This window comes from Peromyscus californicus, unplaced genomic scaffold (assembly GCF_007827085.1).
Source record: "Peromyscus californicus insignis strain IS unplaced genomic scaffold, ASM782708v3 Scaffold_12__1_contigs__length_115047231, whole genome shotgun sequence".
NCBI lineage: Eukaryota > Metazoa > Chordata > Mammalia > Rodentia > Cricetidae > Peromyscus > Peromyscus californicus.
This window is the reverse complement of record NW_026294413.1, coordinates 1,842,793-1,864,456: the sequence shown is the minus strand read 5'-3', so window position 1 is coordinate 1,864,456 and position 21,664 is coordinate 1,842,793. Positions and strand designations below refer to the sequence as shown.

The 21,664-nt window shown below is 42.7% G+C and overlaps 2 protein-coding genes across 7 annotated transcripts in view; one reads left to right on the top strand and one right to left on the bottom strand.

The window, feature by feature from the left end:
* The window catches only part of Pcca (propionyl-CoA carboxylase subunit alpha), a 359,494-nt gene extending 357,224 nt beyond the window's left edge, over positions 1–2,270 (top strand). For all 3 annotated transcript variants that reach the window (XM_052732382.1, XM_052732381.1, XM_052732383.1), the window contains one exon: positions 1,932–2,270. In XM_052732382.1, the coding sequence (XP_052588342.1) occupies positions 1,932–2,000 (69 nt within the window). In that variant the 3' untranslated portion in view covers positions 2,001–2,270. The remainder of the gene's footprint in view (positions 1–1,931) is intronic.
* A 1,009-nt stretch (positions 2,271–3,279) lies between these two features.
* Ggact (gamma-glutamylamine cyclotransferase) overlaps positions 3,280–21,664 on the bottom strand; it is a 39,084-nt gene continuing 20,699 nt past the window's right edge. For all 4 annotated transcript variants that reach the window (XM_052732388.1, XM_052732386.1, XM_052732385.1 and 1 more), the window contains exons 2-3: positions 15,143–15,198; positions 3,280–4,419 (exon numbers count right to left, since the gene is read on the bottom strand). In XM_052732388.1, coding sequence (XP_052588348.1) covers positions 3,957–4,406 — 450 coding nt within the window. In that variant the 5' untranslated portion in view covers positions 4,407–4,419; positions 15,143–15,198 and the 3' untranslated portion in view covers positions 3,280–3,956. The remainder of the gene's footprint in view (positions 4,420–15,142; positions 15,199–21,664) is intronic.

The following is a 21,664-nucleotide window of genomic DNA, read 5'->3' as shown; positions in this document are numbered from 1 at the left end:
TCTTCAAGATAATTTCTCCTCGAAGGAACAATTCAGTTGTAGATGGAGGAGCTGAAGCCCCATGTACATGTGAGGGGCTTAATGATTCAGGCAGAAAAAGAGAAAGAGGTGTCAACACTAAAATAGTTAAGAGTAAAACTTGAAAACAGAAAAGCAGTGGCTTTGCTGTTCTTCTTGTGATTAAAAAGATGCACATTCAGAATCTGTCCCCTTTCAGTATCTATATAGAATGATTGGGAGGTGAAGACAGCAGCAGAGGGTGGCTGTGTCCTATGCTGTGGCCTGCACCATGGCCACACTTTGGGGACACTGGGTTCAGAGAGATGTCAGTCACAACCAAGTCTGCATCACTCAGCTTCTGTCTGTCTTGTGGTCTGTTATCCCAAAAGACAATGAGATGGATTCTCAGACGGTGGCCTAGAATTATCCTACCTGCTCCTCATGGGGAAATTACAAGGCCCCCTGCAGATTCAGTGGCCCCAGGCTAGAGCAGATTAAGAGAGCTAGGCAGTGTCCATGGGCCTGTAGGGTCTTAACAGTTAAATTATAAGCTTCCAAAAATATGGGCACAAAAAATATGAGCTTTGGTTCATGTAAAACTCATTTTACTTGTTCTTTGCAAACAGTGTACTAGTGTCATGGTAAGAACTTGGCCTCGTCATAGGGACCAAGAATAGGTGTGTAATCAGGCCAAGGGCCCTGTGTTGAGGTACTGACTCAGAATCGCCTTAATTTCTGAGGCAACATGGGGCCCAATGAGCTGAGTGTCTTATTTGCTTGCTGTTTTGGGAGAACCACAGGAGCAGCCTGGCTGCTACCTCATCCTTAGCCCAGAACTGCTTGAAGGAGTGCTGTTGGGGCAAGTCTGCTTTTTAGCAAGACCCAGCTAGCACAGGTCCCTCCTATTCATTCATTCCAGCCCTGGTCCACAGGCCTCTGGAGTTCAACCTGGTAAGAAAAAGGAGTGCCCCTGGCTGGGTCTGGAGCTAGTAGTTCGTGCCTGGAAGGGTCAGGGTGGAAACAGAGTCACAATGTGGATCGTCTACAGCCTAGTCAATGTGCTATCAATTAAACAAAACTACATATCACCATCCACTTCACTATACATAGCATCTGCCCATCAAGGCCTTTGAGTATTTACACTGCTTTACATAGCTTTATACTGGTCTTAGGAACTCCGGGCTTGAGTTTAAGAGAAGAGCCTGTCCCTTCTTCTCACAGTGGAGGGACAGGGCACAGGCCTGTGCAGCAACCTGGACAGTTCCTAGCATTTTCATTTGCTTAATGCCAATATGGCCAGTTAGGTCAAACCCACTGTTTGTTCATGGCTTCAGCAACCATTTCCAAGGAGGGAAATGATGACCTCTTATGCACTCCAGTCTTCTGCCTGCTCCTTCTAAATCTGAACACAAACCTGGAGAAGCAAGACAGGATTATGTTCAGGAGAAATCAGAAGAATAAAACAGTTCCACATTCTGTGCCACTCAACTGTAGTAGGGTACTGAATTATTTAATTACTTCAAAAGGAGGGAAATGATCAGGCTAAAAGATCTCCTTTCTATTGGTACCTGTTGGGATTGCTGTGTGTCTGTTTGGTTTCTACCATGACACTAAATACACATTCTAGTCTCAAAACCATAGGATGAGGCAGGGATGGAATGTGTCAGTCACCAGCATGGACATATCAGGGGCCTGGGAGCAGTCCACAGCTTGCATTCTCTGAGAATTTAATTGGGCTGAGTGACAGGCCGAGGAGTTAAGCACAGGCTTCTGTAGGAACACTCCTGCACTCTGGTTCCCTTACAGAGACAGATGTGAGCAGATGGTCTATGTTTTCGGGCCTAAGGCCCTTACTTCTCAAAAGAAATTGGGATGGCTGGCCCTCTTGTTCCCACTTGTTTCTCACTCTTCCCCGACCCTTTTAATTCAAGGTGAAGTCGGTGCATTGCAAAGCTGGAGACACAGTTGGCGAAGGAGATCTGCTCGTGGAGCTGGAATGAAGTATTTCGAGCCTTTCAGTCATCAGTGCTTTAATTAGCATTTCTATTATTCTCTAACCCTCAATTTGTTCAAGCATTTACAGGAGCACTCCTGTGCAGCAGGTTCTACAGCATCATATTTATTCCTTAGAAGAGGCAAAACTGACATTCTGCCAAAAAAATCACCAATGGAAATTTTTATTGATATAAATACTTGTACATATGATTTGTACTTCTGCTGAGATTTCCTAGTGTCAAAATTAAATCAATAAAACCAAGCACTTGTCTAAATATTAGTTTGCCCTTTTTTTCTGAATGAAGACAATATACACAGAGGCAACAGGCTGTGCCAATTGACTGTAAATACTAGCATTTCCTTATGATCCTTTAAAAATTTATATAAATTCCAGTTCTGCTTCCAATTTTATAATCTGATTACCTTCCTTCTTCCATCATTCAGGACAGATTCCCAGGGCTCATTATTCATGAATTCCTCAGACCAGGTAGCAGAGATGAAGGGTCTGGATGACTCCTTCTGTGTGGGTCCACACAGAAGTCACACGGGATGACGGAAGAGATGGATCACCATTTGGGGGTCTGTAGATTGACACAGGGTGCTGCCTTCACTGATCCAATGACAAGCTTGCTGTCCAGGTCCCTTTCCTCTCTCCCCATGGCCAGGAGTCCTCACCTTCACTGTTAGGTGCAGGACAGCCATCCCATCAGCCGATACCCATCTTTGCCTTTGTTTTGTGAAGCAAGTTTCCAATTAAGAAAAAGGGGCTAAAAATAAGTTGTGTTTCTGTGCCAGTAGCAGTTAGTGATCAGTCCACCATTATGTTGAAGAGTGAGTGAGCTCTTAGCGGAGTACCAGGGTGCTCAGCCAGCAGCTGCATTTGGGGCTGCAATTCTTGGAATCCATTTTCTACTTTACTAGGAGGCAGAAGCAGAATCATGTGCGACTTGCATCTACGCTGACAGATTATCAGATGGAGGTGGATGGTAATTGGTACTTCGTGTCTTCCTAACATTATTTTAAGTGCTGTTTGTATTTGGAAGCAAAGCGTTCTGCCAGGCCCGAGGAACAAATTACTAATGTGTTGATTCTTCTGAAAGGCCTACCCCCAAGAGCTGTACCTTCAGGTGGCAGATATGGGTTAGGCTGCTGAGAGCTGGGCACCCATCAACGACAAAGTCTGAGATCTCAGCTGTCTCCCAGCGAGCCACTGCTCCTGACTTTGCTGAATTAGAATGAAAAAACACCTTCTACCAAGTAAGTACATCAAAAAGACCAAACAGCAACAGTATACTTATATTTTAATGGCTGTTTTAATAGTTTGTGTGTGATCTGGAAACTGAAGAGTGATGGAGTACATAGTCTAGGTGCAGCATGCTTTTCTCGAAGGTGGTTTCCATTGAGCCACCCCAAACCAGCATTTCCCACCAATTTTTTTTTTTCTTTTTTTGAGACAGGGTTTCTCTGTGTAGTTTTGGTGCCTGTCCTGGATCTCGTTCTGTAGACCAGGCTGGCCTTGAACTCACAGAGATCCACCTGGCTCTCCCTCCTGAGTGCTGGGATTAAAGGTGTGTACCACCACTACCTGGCCTCCACCACTTCTTTCTAGATTTCATATGTGGGAATCAGTACATTCAGCTTCTGAGATCTAACTGCAGCCAGGTCTTTAGTCACAGAAGATGCCGACTTAAGGTTAGAGCAAAGCAAATCAAAAAAGGAGTACCAGATGCTCTGTAACTGGCATTTAGGGGACTTCAGAGTGTTTCTCATCTAGTACCTGCAAACTCAGGAGCTCCTTGAATAGCAAGCACTAGTAAGTAACATCAGAGCATGTGCAAAATTGTGTCAAGAGACCTTTTGTCAACATGTTTTATAGACAGATGTTAAGCCAGGAAAGCTCTGCTTATGCCAGGCAGCCACGGGGCTCCTTCCATCCTGTTAGCATCCGGGGCACTAGCCCCTCACCTGCTTTCCCGAGGGTTGTAGCGTAGCCCATGTGGGCCCTCGGAATCATAGCTTTTATGGTAGGGGAGATGTAGCCACTCAGGTTCGTAGGTGGCCGTACTGTACACGAAGCACTGGAGGCTGTCCCCAGGGCCACCAGCACCCTCCCACTCAAGCACCCGCACCTGCAGGGCTGTGCGCTGGTACATGTTGGGGCAGCCTTCGAAGTCATCCAGGAAACGCAACATCTGTTCATCTACCTTGTAGATCTCACCTGCCACACAGTGGCCCTTGCCTGGCAGGTGAAGCAGCCATGGTATGTTGTGCTTGCCGGCAATCACCAGTGGGAAGGACTCAACTGTGCAGCCCTGGCCTCGGAAGGCTGCTGAGCCATGTGACTGGTCCAGCATGACTTTGTGGTTGGGCTGGCCTCGTTTCAGGGTGCCATACACGAAGATGTGGGCCATCTAGCTGTGGACGCTATGGAGGAGAGAGCAAGTAGGCATGTCAGCAGGTGAACAGCTCCCTCGGGGCATCCTTCAGACTTTGAGGCAACACCATCACATTCACTCCACTCTGCTGGCCCAGAGTGTAAGGAAGAGAAGCCACAATGTCCTAGTTAAACTTTGCCTATGGACACAGAAGCTCATATTGTTTTCATGTTATGAAATGTTTTCTCTAGCTATTTAAAAAAAAACTGAAAGAGGCACTAGGCCAGCCTGCCTTGGAGTTTGCAATCTTGAATCTAGAAAGAGGAGCAAATATCACTGACTTTAAAAATCTGGGCTGGAGGCAAGGTGTGGTGTGACACACACCTTTAACTATAGCACTTGAGAGGGAGGTAAATCTGAGTTCCAGACCAGCCTGGTCTGCACAGCAAGCCCTAGGTCAGCCAAGGCTATCTAGTGAGACAAAATCTGAGCTGAGGGTGTAACTTAGACTCTAAGTCCTAAAGGAAGAACACTTACTAAGCACCATGGTGTGTATATGGCAGGGAGATCTTCCATGTGTTCTAAGCACTCAGAGCTCAAGTGATCCTCCTGCCTCAGCTTTCTGAGTAGCTGGCATTAGAATATCACTACACCTGACAAACAGCACCTACAGCAATGCTAAGGTAGGAAGAGCAGGTATGTTAGCCCCTCTGTACCACCAGGGCAGACTGATCCATATCTCACAAAGATCTCAAGCACAGCCCACCTATGGAGACAGCCCCTGAGCATCTCAAGTGGGAGGTCAGAGTGGGGCTGGGTGTGGGAGCCCGTTTTCAGGTTCCTCATGGCTTTACCCAGCAGGTCCACATAGAGGATGATTAGGACCACGGGCCTAAGTGCAGGTATCTGAGATGGTCTGTACTTGGCTGTGCTGGGGGAGGAGGTCTTTTGCTCCACCCCTTGGCGTCTCTATAAATTCCCTGGGGCAGAGACAGTCGGGGCCCATTGGAAAAGGTTCCAGGCCTTCTCGAGGCTATCCTTTATTTTCTGTTTATCTCCTCAATATTCTCCGCAGTATAAATCCTTCTATTTAATATTTCCTGCTGCTCAGACTCAAGAAAACTCTGGGGAGCTGTGGGGTTGGTGGGTAAACGCCCCACAGCTGGGATAGAAAAAAAAGCCTGCATTTATCATTTCATACCCAACATGTTCTTCTCCACCTGACCTGCCATCCTCCTGAATGGCCTGGCACCATTTCTGTCCAGGGCATCTGACTTCTGCACTGGAGCCATGCATATCCACTAAGGCACACAGGGCACTGGAGTAGGAGTGCCTCTCTCTAGCATGGTTTTGTTGTTGTTGGAATTTAAAATTGCTCTGTGTGCTTTGTTTTGCATATGGGCCTCCTGCTCAGGTTTCTGTAGTGGTAGTTCAGCCCCTCCTTTTCTGGAAGCCATCAGGATGTCCTTAGCCACTTCCGTGTTAGAGCTGTCCTGTCCTTGGACTCCTCAGGGCTGACAAACCCTGTCTCCTGGTGAACAGTGTGGCTGGAAAGGAACTGAGGGACTGTTGTCCTGAGGGGGTTTAGGTGTGCTAGGGACTTGCTGGGATGCCCGAGCTCTTCTTGTGTCTTGAAACGAGGCTCTTACGTTCCCTGGCCCTTTGGTTTCTGAAAAGTGGTGATGATGGGGATTCAAGCGAACCCTTGGTATTCACCGCTCTGGGAGCTCCAGCCTGAAAGCTCCTTGGCACGGTCACTGGGAAGTTGGTGCCCTCGCTTCCACCACCTCCTGGTTCTACTGATAAATAGGTGGCAGTCTTCCTGAGTTGGGTGTGGGTCTGTCTCTGCTCCTTGTATAGCCCCCAAGCCTTTCCACACCAACAGCTTATACTTCCAGAGCAGCAACTAGCTCATGCCTCCTTGGCCCTCCCTGTGCAGGAACATAGTCAGTCACCACTCCCTTTCATGTTCTATCGTTCAGAATTTCTTTGCCTATTCTCTTTTGTCTCTGCACATTGAATGGATATATCAGTCTATTTTATGTGACTGTAAAATGCCTAAAGCAAGGCAACTTTATAAAGCAAAAAACTTTTTTTCTCTAATTACTGCAAGTTCAAGGGCCCAGACCTAGTGATGGTCTTATTACTGGAAGATTCCTAGATACTAGGAGGTGAAGGCACCACAAAACAGAACTTGATTTGGCTTTGGGTTCTATTGGGCACTGATCCCAGTACTGCTGTATGTCACCTCAGGGCTCTGTAAGGAAGGAGGCATTTCCTCATTTAACACATTAGAAGCCAAGTCAGAAGCCTCAGAGGAAGGTTCCAAGGCAGTAATGGGAGCTGAAGGCCTGATGCTCTGCTGCTCAGAGGAGCTCAGGGCTAGGACCATGACTAAGGAGCACGTGGCTTTGGGACAGTTTCCGAAGGCTGTTACTTCCTGCACTCCTCTCCCACCGTTTGTTCGAAATATATTTTGATGAAAAACAAATAGAATTTTATGCAACTGTGATAAAATCTACCCAACAGAAAACCTTTTTTCTTAAACTTTTTTCTTCCTAACTGCTTTTACATGTGTAGTGGGGTTACCATGGAAGTACACCATTGAGAAACAGATCTGTAGCCAAATTTTATCCATTAAATTTCCCCTTAATCACTATTCTACTGCCCATCTCCTAGAGGTTTGCTATCTTATCCACTTTGCATAAGTGAAAGCTGACAGCATTGCCTTTTATGGCTGGCTTATTTCACTTCCTGACATGTCCTCAGGGTCCATTCATATAGTGTGTGTGTCAGATTTACTTTTTAAAACTAAATAATATTCCACCATACAGACATCCCACAGTTTTCTTACCCTATCTGTTGATGGACACTTGGATTGGCTGCTGTCAATAATGAATGCTTCTGTGAACATGGATGTGCAGGCTACCTCTTTTAGATCCTGCTTTCATTAAGTTTGAGTATACTTATCCAGAAGTAGTTGGTTCACACAGTAATTGTTTTCTGTGTTCTGAGTACTGTTTTCTGTGGCTGTTGTACCTTTCTACCAAAATAGCACAGGTTCCAACCTCACTTCTCCGTCAGCAGTGGTTGCTTCTAGATGGTGGCCATCTCCATGAGTATTCAGTAGTGTATCACTGTGAGTCTGATTTGGTGTCCTCAGTGCATGGTGGCCATCTCTGTGAGTATTCAGTAGTGTATCCCTGTGAGTCTGATTTGGTGTCCTTGGTGGATGGTGGCCATCAGCATCTTTGCATGCACTTGAGTGGCCATTTGTATATCTCTGAGGACTGTCTTTTCAAAGTCTTTGCTAAACTGTTTGTGCCATGCTTTAAAGAATGGATAATCATCCTCTTTGGATACATAATCTACACTTACTTTCTCACATCTGTAGGTTACCTTGTCATTCTGCTAATTATGTCTACTAATGCACATCAATTTTAAATTTTAATGTATTCCAATTTATTTTTAATTTTGTTGCCTATAAATTTTGGTGTCATATCCAATAAATCATTCTCAAACCCAATGTCATGTGGCTTTTCTTTCTTTCTTTTTTTTTTTTATCTCGTTTTTTGAGATAGGGTTTCTCTGTGTAGCCCTGGCTGTCCTGGAACTCCCTTTGTAGACCAAGCTGGCCTCGAACTCACAGAGATTCACTTGCCTCTGCTTCTCGAGTGCTGGGATTAAAGGTGTGTACCACCACACTCAGCTAGTCATGTGGCTTTTCTAACTTAAGCTCTTAAATTTAGGTCTTTGATCCATTTTGACTTTACTTTTTGTTTTTATGTAAAGGTCTGACTTCATTAACTTGCATATAGATATATAGTATCATTTGCTGAAAGAGCTGCCTGTCCACACAAAATGGTCTTGGAATTTCCTGCAGATTTTTTTTTTTAAACTATACATGCAAGGTTCTACTTCTAGACCCTCTCTCCTATCCCATTTCTCTACTAGGTTTGTTTTCAGGCTATTAGCAATATATCTATTTTAAAGACAGTGTTGAGGGTCTAGCGCAGACTCACCCTACCTGCCACCATCCACAGATCCTTTCTGCAGCACATCCAACTTGTCTGCCCAGCAAGCACTCCCACATGCTTCTCCAGAGTCTAACCCAATGAGCCTCCCTGTCACCACCTGTCCATGAGCCCTCTGCACAACCCACCAGACCTAGCCCAAGTCCCACATCCAGGTCCCTGGCCTAGTCTGGCCACCCCTGCCTGCACTGTGATCTATCTCCAGTCAGGAACCACACTCCTTGCCACCAACCACAGGTCCCTCTATTTCTATCTCCACTTCCAACCCCTCCACTCAGCTAGAGCTTCAACACCTTTCTCCAGGGTATAGCCAGGTGAATCACCACGATCCTCCCCAACCTGCCAGGTCTAGCCCAGGTCCCACATCTGCCAGTACCCAGGTTCTGTTTGGCCACTTCTCCTGCACTGCAATCAATCCCTACAGTTCTGCCTGGAACCACCCTACCTTTATATTCATACCACATAACCCAAAGGTCCCTCCCATAACACTTTCAACCTTTCCACTCAGCCAGATCTACCCCCATACTCTAGGCTAGGTGCAAGAGGCAATTCCTGTACACTAGCTCAGCTCCCCCGCCCCAACTGTCCATCTGAAGCCATTTCCAAATTCTAGGCCCAATCCATCCACACGTCCTCTCTTCTGTCCCAACCTGCTCTGTCCATATCAGACTCAGAACTAACAAAAGAAGTCCATGTGCCCAGATACTGCAAAACTACAAACAATATGAAAGATAGCCAGTATCTACTCTCTAAAATCTACCAGTCCTATAGATGTGTTTGCCAGTGAGAATTACTTAGATGAACCCAGGACAATCATAAATTTCATCAAAGAATTCAAGGAATTTAAAGAAGATACAAACAACTCAATGAAATAAAAGAGAATAAGTCTGAGTGAAGCCCAAGAAAGCACAAACATAAGACTGATGGAAATGACAAAGACAACCTAGGACTTTCGAGAATGGAATTCAATTAGGAGATATAAACATTGAAGCTGAAATGAGGATGGAATTGTAAAACCTGATAACTCAACTAGAAAACTCAAAAAGCCTTACAAGTAGAGTGAATGAGCAGAAAACATATCAAGAATCAAAGAAAAACACAAAGGAATATACAGGAAATGTGAGACACCATAAAAAAAAAAACAAAACTTCGAATTGTAGGCACAGATGAGGAAGAAGACTCCCAAGTCAATGGCATAGACCAGATCTTCAACAAGATCATAAATAAATCTTCCCCAAACTAGGAAAGACACATCCCTACAGATACAAGAAGCATACATAACACCAAATATACAAGATCAGAAAAGGAAATCTCCACAACATATCATAGTTAACGCACTAAATACACATACAAAGAATGTATAATGAAAGCTACAAGAGAAACAAAATCCAAGTTATATATGAAGAAAAACTGATTAGAGTAACAGCTGATTTCTCAATAGAAAGTTTGAAAGCCAGAAGAGCCTGAAGCAATGCATTCCAATTCCTAAAAGACCATGATGGTCAGCATAGACTGATATACACAGCAAGACTATCTGACATAATTGAAGGAGAAAGAAAAACTTTTCACAATATAAGCAACCTAAAATTATATTCAACAAACCAAATGTAAAGAAAATGGAGCAATCTTTTGGGCTGAAGAGAGGAATGAGCATAGCTGATAGACTGTGGAAAGAAATGGAGAGCCACAATTATTAAAACACAAATTATCAATGAGAACACAACAACACTAAAAATAACACAATGACTGCAATTAACACACACATTTCAATAATAACTTTAAATATCAATGCCTCAATTCTCCAATCAAAAGACAAGCTGACTGAATGGATCAAAAAACAAAATCCATCTATTGTCTACAAGAAACACAACTCAGCCTTAAAGATAGGCACTGAGTTAGAGTAAAAGGATGGACAAAAGTACTCCAAACAGAATGGACCTGGAAGCAAGCCGGTGTCGCTATCCTAATACCTGACACAACATGCTAATCAGAAGAGAGAAAGAGGGACACTTCGTCCTTATCAAGGGAGCAGTTAGCTAAGATGACATTACCATCTTAAACATACAGGCACCAAATTCCGGGGTGCCCAACTTCATAAAATTTCATTTCTACTACTGAGATTTAAAGACACAGGTTAATATGAACCCATTAATAGTAAGTGATTTCAATATAGCAATTTTTCCAATAGACGGGTGTCTTAGTTACTGTTCTATTGCTGTGAAGAGACACCATGGCCAAGACAGTTTATAAAAGAAAGCATTTAATTGGGGGTTTGCTTATAGTTTCAGAGAGTTAGTTCAAAATCACCATTGTGGGGAAGCACGGTGGCAAGCAGGTAGGCAAGGCACTGGCTGGAGCAGTAGTGAAAAATTTACATCTTATCTATGAGTTGGAGGCAGAGAGAGTCTGGGGTGGGCTTTTGATACCTTAAAGCCCACCCCCAATGACACATCTGCTCCAACAAGGCCATATCTCCTAATCTTTCCCCAAACAGTTTGCCCAACCAGGGACCAAACATTCAAATATGAGCCTCTGGGGAGGCCATTCTCATTCAAACAAGTCATCTGAACAAAAACAGTGAAACATCAGAATTGACATTGACATCATACACCAAATGGACTTAACACACACACACACACACACACACACACACACACGCACGCGCGCGCGTGTGTATAAAAATATTCCACCCAAACACCAAAGAATATACATTCTACTTAACAGCACATGGAAGCTTTTTTAAAATGGACCACATTCTAGGACAAAAACTCTTTATAAATTCAAAAAGACTGAAATCAATCCTTGTACCCTATCTGACCACAAAGCAATAAAACTTAAAACTGAGCCAGGTGGTGGTGGTGCATGCCTTTAATCCCAGCACTCAGGAGGCAGAGCTAGGTGGATCTCTGTGAGTTCGAGGCCAGCCTGGTCCACAGAGTGAGATCCAGGATAGGCTCCAAAACTACACAGAGAAACCCTGTCTCAAAAAAAAAAAAAAAAAAAACAAAAACAAAAACAAAAACAAAAACAAAAACAAAAACAAAAAAACCCAAAACTAAAAATATCTTAAAACTGACAGCAAACAAATCTCTAGTCAGTACACACACTAAAGGAGATTAAAAACTCATTAATGAATGATGAATGAATGGGTCAAAGAAGAAACCAAGAAAGAAATAAACAACTTCCTGGAACTAAATGAGAATGAAAGTATAACAAAACCTCTGGAAACCATTGAAAACACTCCTACAAGGTAAATGTAGCTCCTATACATGTCGATGTTAAAACTAAAGGCATGGTGGCGCACGCCTTTAATCCAAGCACTCTGGAGGCAGAGGCAGGTAGATCTCTGAGTTCCATGTCAGCCTGATGTATGTAGCAAGTTCCAGAACAGCCAGGACTATGTAGAAACCTTGTCTCTCCACCACCTCCCCAAAAAATAATTCAAAAAGAGCACAAATAAATGGCTTAGTTGATGCAACTACAAAAGTTGGAAAATAAGAACAAACCAAATCCAAACTCAGTCATGGCAAGAATAAAAGGAGATATCAATGAAATAGAAACAAAGAAAACAATACAAAGAATCATCAAATCTAAGAGCTGGCTCTTTGAGAAGACAAATCAAAGTATAGAACCTTGGCCCAACTAACCAAAAGAAATAAAGAATCCAAATTAACAGAATCAGAAATGAACAGGGAAATAGGAAACAGACACTAAAGAAACTCAGAGTATTATAAAGGAATACTTTAAAAACCTATACTTCATTAGGCTAAAAAACCTAGAAGAAATGGATGAATTTCTAGATTCAGCCAAATCACCAAAATTAAAGAAGTCAATAACGTAAAAAGACCTATATCAAATGAGGGGATTAAAATAGTAATAAATATCCTTCCAGTTAAGAGAAGTCCAGGGCACAGCAGAATTCTTTCAAAAAAGACCTATAGCCAATCCTTAAACTATTCAAGGATAAAAAGAAGGAAAGAAAAGAGAGGAGGAGGAGTACTCCCAATCCAAACCCTTCTATCACTCTAACACCAGAACCAGGTAAAGACTCAATGAAGAAAAATACAGGCCAATATATCTGATGAACATAGACTCTAAAAAGCTCAATAAAATACTTGTAAAAAGAATACAGACATATATATATATATAAAGATCACACACCATGACCAACTTGGCTTTTTTCCCTGAAATATAGGATAGTTCAATATACCCAAGTGAACACATGCAACAAACCACATAAGTTGACTTAAAAGACAAAAATCACATGATTACCTCAATAAGATGCAGAAAAGGCTTTTGACAAAATCCAACATACCTTCATTACAGAAGTCTGTAGCTGAAGTTTTCCTGTGTCCTGGAAGTCCTAGAGAATGTAGGACTAGAGGTAATATACCTCAACACAAAAGCTATATATGAGAAATCTACAGCAACATCATCTTAAATGGAGAAAAGCTTGAAGCAATCTCACGGAAGTTAGAAATGAGACAGGGCTGTCCACTATCTCTACTTCTTTTTGATATTTGCTCAAAGTACTGGCTGGAACAAAAAGGGAACAAACAGAAGGAATCCAAAGGGATACAAGTGGGGAAAGAAGTCAAACTATCCCTATTTGCAGATGAACTAATACTATACCTCCAAGATCCCCAAAATTCTACCAGAAAACTTCTAGAAACAAAAACAAATTCAGCAATGTGAGAGGATACAGAATCAACTTACACACACCTTTTCTATACACCAACAACAAACACGCATAGAAATCATGGACACATTTCCATTCACAATAGCCTCAAAGAAATTAAAATATCTAGGAATTAACCTAACTAAGAAAATGAAGAACCTCTACAATGAACACTTTAAACCTCTGAAGAAAGAGATAGAGACACTAGAAAATGAAAAGACATCCCTTGCTCATGAATTAGAATTAATGTAAAAATGACCATTTTACCAAAAGCTATTTACAGATTCAATGCAATCCCAATAAAAATTCCCATTTCATTATTTACAGGAATAAGAGAAATCCTACAACTCATATGAAACTACAAAAGACCTCAGCCAAAACAATCCACAGCAAAAAGAACAATGCTGGAGGGATTAACAGTTTAGATTTGAAGATACACTGCAGAGCCATAGTAATAAAAACATGGTACTTGCACAAAAACAGACCAATGGAACAAAATCGAAGACCCAAAAGTGAGTATATGTAACTTCAGTCATGTAATAATTGACAAAGATGCCAAAAACTTAGACTTGAGAAAAGAAAGCATCTTCAACAAATGATGCTGGAAAAACTAATGTCCATGTGCAGAAGAATGAATTAGACCCTTATCTATAACCGTGCATGAAAACTAACTCCACATGGGTCAAGGACTGAAATGTAAATCTGAAACATTGAAACTGCTAGAAGAAAACATATGCAGGCCCCTACATGATATAGGTGCAGGAAAGGACTTTCTGAGTAAGACTCCATCTGCCCAAGAATTAAGGCCAAAACGGACAAGTGAGACTTCATAAAATTAAAAAGCTTCTGTTCAGCTAAAGAAACAATCAACAGAGGAAGCCTGAAGAATGGGAGAGAATCTTAGCCACTTATATATCTAGCAGAGGATTAATATCCATTAATATATAAAGAACTCAAAAAAAAGAATTAAAAGCAAAACAAATGACCAATTCAAAAAATGGGACTGGGATCTGAACAGAGAGTTCTCAAAAGAAGGGGGGCGGGGGGAGAAAAAAAGAAAAGTTCATAGTCCCTAGCAGGGATGGGAGAACCCTGCTCTGATGCTTCTGGCCCCTAGGGATGGCCACTGTGAAAAAGGATGTTGTTTTCTGAGAGTAAAGCCTAATTATGTCTTCAAATTGTCCCTCCCCCACACTGTGCAATGTTAGTTCTTTCCATGACGCTAGATTTAATTAGTCCTGTATAAAAATGCAAGAACTTAGTTTAATAATAAGGGGTGGAAAGCACAAAACAAAAATGGCTGTTTGTCTTGGTGAATGTTAACTTGATAGCCCCAAGTCAGCCTGAACCATGACACTGAAGGATGAGTATTCTGCTTCATCAGACACAATGTGGACCCAGTCTCCTCAGTGAGCATCAGACAGGATACCCACAGGTGGACATTCAAGATACAGAGCCAGGTTGTGACCTGCACACAACAACTGTAGATTTTTGAGAATATTATTTTAAGTCTCTGAGCTTTTGTTTTCTCTTTTTTTAAAAATTGGGTTCATCGTGTTTCCCAATGAATTACTCTCTATTGAGCACTGACTGCCTGCCCTAGGCATCCAATGACCTTGGATTCCTCTTCCCCCTGACCCTTCCTTCTCATTTCCCCAGGTCTCCACTCCAGCTCCTCCTTCCCCAAATGCTTACTGCAGGATTCTCAACTAAGCTCCTGAGACTGTTATGGTAAATGTTTTGGTGAGAGAGGGATTTAAGCCTTATCAAGTGGTTGTTTCAGAACCAAGAAGCAGTCTCAGGAAGGGGTCACTATACCATGGAATCAGGATGTGGACAGTGGTTTTCTACTTTAAACTGTAGAAAATCAGCAACTTTCTTCTAAAGAAAACAATAGCATATTTCTATAAAAAAATAACTAGGCAAGAGAGGCTAGCCTTTTCTCAAACATTTGGTTAATGAATTCTTTCCAATATAAAATCATTTTGAGAACACTACTTATGTAGTGCAAAATGAATGTTCTGCATTTCTGGCTTCTTTCATAAGAAAAACATCATTACCTTTTCTGATTGTGTTTTGAACAGTACACACGGATCCTTCAGGAAGCAACTTGTCCCTGTGGGGATTGGGAAAGGATCAGAGTTAAGTACTGAAACAAGCAATTAATTCCCATTAGAGGATTAAGGCACTCATGTTCACTTTGAATCAGAGAAGCAAGTTGAGAGTGAACTGTTGTACGAGCAAGAGGTTATTTGTCAAAATGAATAAATTAAAGATCCAAAGAGCAGCTAGATGCACAAAAGGGGCTGGGTAGACACATGACATTGGCCAGGGGATGGGTAAGGTTTTATGTCTATGGGAAGGACTGCCTTTCTCTTTGCAAACACTGAGGGATGCAGGGTCTATGCCATATGTTGCTGTCTTCATTCTAACTTCATTCCTATAGAAGTAAGCCCAATTCCCTCGTCTTACCACACATGTGCAGTCTAGACAGCCACACATGGCTGTTCAGCTTCAGGTTAGCTGGGAGCTCCAGAACCTGTACTGAGTAGTTTTATGCAGTGTCTCTGTGGATGATGTCACAGATACAGTAAAGACCAGGTGGTAGGCCTACAGTATCAGGACTGAGGTGCCCCTGAATAGAATTGAAGAGCCCAAAGTAGAACCTTTGTCTCAAACTTTGTTACAACCTAGAATAATGTCTATCCAGCCCAAAGATAGAGTAGGCTCAGTGTCTCCAAATGCTTTAGCTCAGCAAAACCTGGCTAGTTAACAGTGTCAATATTTAAAAGCCAAAAACACCATAGAAATGTCCATCTGGCAGGGTACTGCCTGAAATGCTGTCACTCAGCAGTTTGCTTTTCTGTAGTACAATCCATCTAGTTTCATATTTCATCACTGAAGCAGAATTAAAAGTGATTCCAAGACCTTTACATAATTGCTGGATGTGGTGATATGTTGTGTATCCTAATAAAATTTGCCTGAAGATCAGAGAACAAAACAAGCCACTGAATTAAACACAGAGGTCAGGCAGTGGTCACACATTAAAGTGGCACACACCTTTAATCCTAGCACTCGAGAGGCAGAGATCGATTTGGATCTCTGAGTTCAAAGTCACCCTGAACTATCTGAGATTGACTCAGTCTAGCAGAGAAATAGAGCCAGGCAGTGGTGGCACACACCTTTAATCCCAGCACTTGAGATCTGCTTTTGCTTGGGAAGCACACATGCCTTTAATCCCAGGAAGTGATGGCTGGGCAGAGAAAGGTATATAAGGTGTGAGAAGACAGGAACTAGAGGCTTTTCAGGCTGAGGAGTCTTAGATGTAAGAGATGGCTTGTTCCTTTGTCCTCTGATCTTTCAGCATTTACACCAATATCTGGCTCCAGGTTTTTTATGATAAGACCTTTAGAAATTCATATTACATCGTGGGTTTGGTGGGTCATAAACCCACGACCCTGAGATTAAGAGTCTTATGCTCTGCCGAATGAACTAGATTTAAGACCGATTTAAGATTTGAGTAACAGCTGGATTGGTCTTGATTGGTTTTTTCACTAGCCACCTGGCGGCAGGAGTGTAAAAGGCAGGATTTTGACTTTATTAATGTAGTCTAAATCACGACTAGCACACATATTCAGTCCCTACTTCAGACACGCAGCAGGTAAGACCAAGTAAGACAAGAGCTAAGGCTTAAAGTCTTCCAACATTAATTTGCTAAAGGATTTTAAATGAATGTCACTTTCTAGCATAAGAACCACCTTCTAAAATGGTACTTCAATAAAATATCCATCCTGTTTGTATTTAGTGACACAAAGAAGTGTTAGTAAATGCTGGATGTCATCACTTCAATTTTTCCACATGATAAATCAAGCCACTAGCAATCTGCCAGTTGTCACGTGAAGACCATGATAGAAACAAGTGGTCAGATGTGTCTACCACTCAGCACTGGCTGCAGGAGGAGTCATTCCAGAACCAGGAACTCCTGTGCTGCAGACCCCCACCAAAGCAATTATAAATGGAGTCTTCACTTGCTTTCATCATCCACCATCTGTGTCAAAGTCGGCTGCACCAAGTTCACAAAAGGCAAGCACATCGATCACAACTAAACACAATGCCAACCACAGCCCCTGTCTTTACCACCTCTACTAAATATCACCCTTACCATCCAGTGGCCTGGAGTACACACAAATATACCCATAGTAATCCTATTTACCTTGAAGAAAAGGATGGGTACCTGATATAGTTACTCATTAATTATTAACAAGTCTCTTAGAACTGTAGGAAACAGGTGAAAAAACAAGATGCTGTGAACTTTAAACCTGGCCCTGACTTGTGAGCAGGAGCAGGCAGTAAGGTCCTGGGCATCTTGCCAGGGAGAGCTGGACACATCCTGCAGATGCTTTGATGTTCTCACTTGGTTGCTTGCTTGGTTCTTTATAGTAGACAAGACCTACCTGCTGGAGCCAGCCTCACCAACTTTACCACTACCCCAGAAAGGAGACAGTCAAACACTGTCCTCACATTAGTAGCACTGGCTACTGAAATCAGGTATGGCTTGCTGATGTGTTCAAAGCTCCAGATTCTTGAGGTCTGGGAAAACAAACCTTTATGGCCCTGATGCCACAATGGCCTACACAAATGTGGCCTTGGCCACCATTCTGTGAATTTTTAATGCTTTGGTTATGACAAAAATATTTTTCATGCTGTGTTACTTTAAAGACTCAGCAAGTAAAGGTAAAGAAAGGTCCTTGACACCAAACCTAATGACCCAAGTTTGATGCCTGGGAACCATGTGGTGGAAGGGCAGAACCAAATCCTGACCTCTACATGCATGTTGTGGTACACATGCCCCTCCATATATATCTGTGTAATTAAAAACTTAAGGCAGTTACATACCATCTTCAAAGTACAGTGACCAACAGTGCAGACACAGTGCAGTCTTCTCTTCACTTTTGCCCATTCTGAGTATGAAAGTGACTGAAAAAATCCCCAAACATTGAGCCTGGAAGGAACCTTGTGCATACAGGCCAGGTAGATTGGGATGGTGACATGCTGGCCCTTGCTATTCCAGCAGGTGGTTCAGCAGCCAGACTCCTGTCAACAGGTTGAGCAGGTAGCTCCAGATGTTGGAAGGTGCTAATAACCCACTGGTGCCACCTGCAGCTCAAGCTAAATCCAACAGGGTGTCCACTTCGAGACTGCTGATTTCGGCCAGATTCCAGGCTTAAATGCTTCAGTTCTACTCTCAAGTTCATGGTCCAGGCTGCACAAAGTGTGGGCCATTAAGCACCCACTGTGCAACATAGTCTGTGTGTAAACCTACAGGCATCTCACTCAGTGCTAGTCTCTGCCATCATTGCTGGTCAACACCCAACCAGAGGTCAACAAAAGAGGGCCAAGTGCTCCAGATTCTAGGAGGTGACTCAGGCCTGTTACCCAGGGAGGCATGTTCAGACAGCTGTAAGCCTGAAATGGGATCTGGAATTTGCAAGCTCCATCTCAGCAAGGTGGGGAGCAGTTGAGGGTAGGATACTACTCTCTGGAGGAGGGCACAGTGATACTTTCCAACTTTGTGTGTAAATTAATAAAGAGTTGATATCGAAAACACCAGTGAGTCAGGCATAGTGGTACACACCTATAATTCTAGAATTCATGAAGAAAGATGGCAAATTCAAGGCCATCATGAACTACAACAACCCTATTTCAAAAATAAAAACTAATGAGCACATGCAAAAAAAGGGAGGCAGCTTGTAAGCCACTGAGCCTCCTGTCTTTGCAAATGTTATCAGGGAATTCAACATGCCTCCTAATCAGAAACAGGTTCCTCATCATCAGAGTTTCCACAAGCAGCCAGTTCCTGCAGTCTTTCTGAAATGGACTTATGCTACCCTGTTAAACTCAATCACTTTCTGGAACCTGACTCACAATGAAACAGAGTAAGACATGTTCCTCTGCATATGCTATATAGGTTCAAGAAAAGGAGGCCAAGTCTGGGTCAGCAGGCAGAGGAGGTACGGAATGCAGGTTGCCCAGACACTGGCACATACAGCCATAACTTTTTTTCACCCACCTAGGACTCCAACCATGCTAACTACTGACTAAGCAATGACTGCCCACACTTGGCTAAAAAACACAGCAAATGATATGGCTTTTGGAGTACTTTCCAGGCTACTGGAGGGGAGCATGCTTTTAACTCATACTTGGCAACTGCTCACAATGTGTTTACTCTGACTTGAGCAAGCACTCTAGTCAAGAAGGGAAGAGCTAACAATCCAGGTCTTGTCCTAACTCACCCTTTGTTAGTGGGAGATGCAGATGCAGGGAAATGGAACATCTAGGTCTGGTTGAAGATGGGTAATTTCCAGTGTGCCTCTGCCCCTTGCTGTTTTACTTTGAGTCAACTTGGGCAGAAAAGCAGTCCTTGCCTGAAGACTGCTCTCCCTTTCCTTCATTTGTCTACAGCATGACTCCTTTGCATCTTGGAACTTTTTATTAGAAGTACTCCAACTGTTTGAAACAGGAATGTCTACACTATAACACTGTTTTATTTTTCAAGGACAACTCAAGCTATAGTAACACTCTGTGTGTGTGTGTGTGTGTGTGTGTGTGTGTGTGTGTGTGTGTGTGTGTGTGTGTTGTGTGTTCTGGGTATCAAACTCAAAACTTCAATGGTAGGCATGTGCCCTACTGGTGAATCGTATTTCCAGCTCAATTTAACATAAACTTTGCATTCCCAACATAAAAACTATGTCAGAAGAAGCCTGGGAGAGCAATTTAAAATACTGCACAAAGTCATTCTCTACACCGCTAGGTAGTTTGCTACCAAAATACTGGAGAAAGATAAGAATTTAACCCATTTAAACAACTCTTCTACTTAGAAGTGTGACCTACTCAAAATGAAGAAATTAAACACAAGTGAGGTTCCTAGGTAGGTTGCCAAATGTATTTTATTTAGAAGCTTACCCATCAATTTCTTTAGGACAGAGAGCCAAATCACATCATAAATTCAAGCTCAAGGCCAAGGTCTGGTTACTGGAAGTGGGGGTGGGGGTGGCCCATGGCCAAGAAAAAGCAAGGCTCAATGGGAGGGGGCATGGGAGCTACAGTAACTAGCTAGGCTCAACGTAGGACAATCAACAGGAGTACTTAGAAGATAATCACCATGTTAGTAACTCTTTGTGGTGAACAAACACCTGACAGAGCATATTAAGGCAGGAAACGTTTATTGTGGCTGATAGTTTGAAGAGTATAGTACATCACAGTGGGGAAAGGCAGTAGAAGCTTTTGACTGCAGCAGGAGTGTGAAGCTGCTTGGTTATAACCAGGTATAGGCCTCAAGGCTCATTCCCTGCCCCCTAGCCACTTCCATCTAAGCCCCTTTTAAAGGTTCTGCAACCTCCCCAAACAGTAACGAGGACAAGGTGTTCAAACACATGAACCTACTCTATGGAGGTCATATTTGAAGCATAACAAGCACCAAATACAATCAAAAGATATCAAACTTGAAACTCTACTTATACTACTAAAGGTATATTGAATACAACCTAGAATCTCACACTAGGTAGCCATGCCTGTTAGTTTACCCTGTCTCAGGCCTGCTGCTGGTTGTCATTTCCAGGTCAGAGCCCAGAGGCACCCTACCAGGCAACAGCCATTACACTCTCTGCAAATACAGAGAGGAAACAGAAACCAAGGAACAAAACACCCACCCAACAAAGAGAAATAAAAAAAATCAGCACCTAGACCTATAACCATTCCAAATTCAGATGACTAGATGCCAGCATAAAAATACAATAACAGCCAGGGCACTAACTTTGTCTCCACAGAGCCCAGCTATCCCACCACTACAGGCCCCAAATATTCCAATATAGTGAAGCACAAGAAGAGGACCTTAAAACTGACTATATGAAGATGATAGAGATCTTAAAGAAAAAATGAATAAACCCCTTAAAGAAATACGGGAAAGCCAGGCAGTAGTGGCACAGGCCTTTAATCCCAGCATACAGGAGGCAGAGGCAGGTAGATCTCTGTGAATTCAAGGCTAGCCTGGGTTCCAGGATAGCTAGAGCTACACAGAGAAACCCTGTCTTGAAAAACCAAAAAAAAAAAAAAAAAAAAAAAAAAAAGGAAAATACAAACAAACAATTGGAGGAAATGAATAAATCTGTAACATGAATCTTAAAAAGTCTTATTAATAAAAACAAAACTGGAGCCAGGTATTAAGGGTGAATGCTGTAAGATCAGAGAAGCAGAACAAGCTACAGCCACCTCACCTTGCCAATTCCTCAGCTGATTCTGTTTCCTCAGATTGGAAGTCTCTGAGTCCTTATCCAGAATGAATCTCAGCTGAACTGCTGCTAAAAGCTTACAAGCTTAACCAGCTCTAGTTCCTGATCCTCACGCTTTATATACCTTTCTGCTTCATGCCATCACTTCCTGGGATTAAAGGCTCTTGTTACCACGCCTGGCTGTTTCCAGTGTGGCTTTGAACTCACAGAGATCTGGATGGATCTCTGCCTCTGGAATGCTAAAGGCGTGTGTGCCACAATTTTCTGGCCTCTATATCTAGCGGCTGTTCTGTT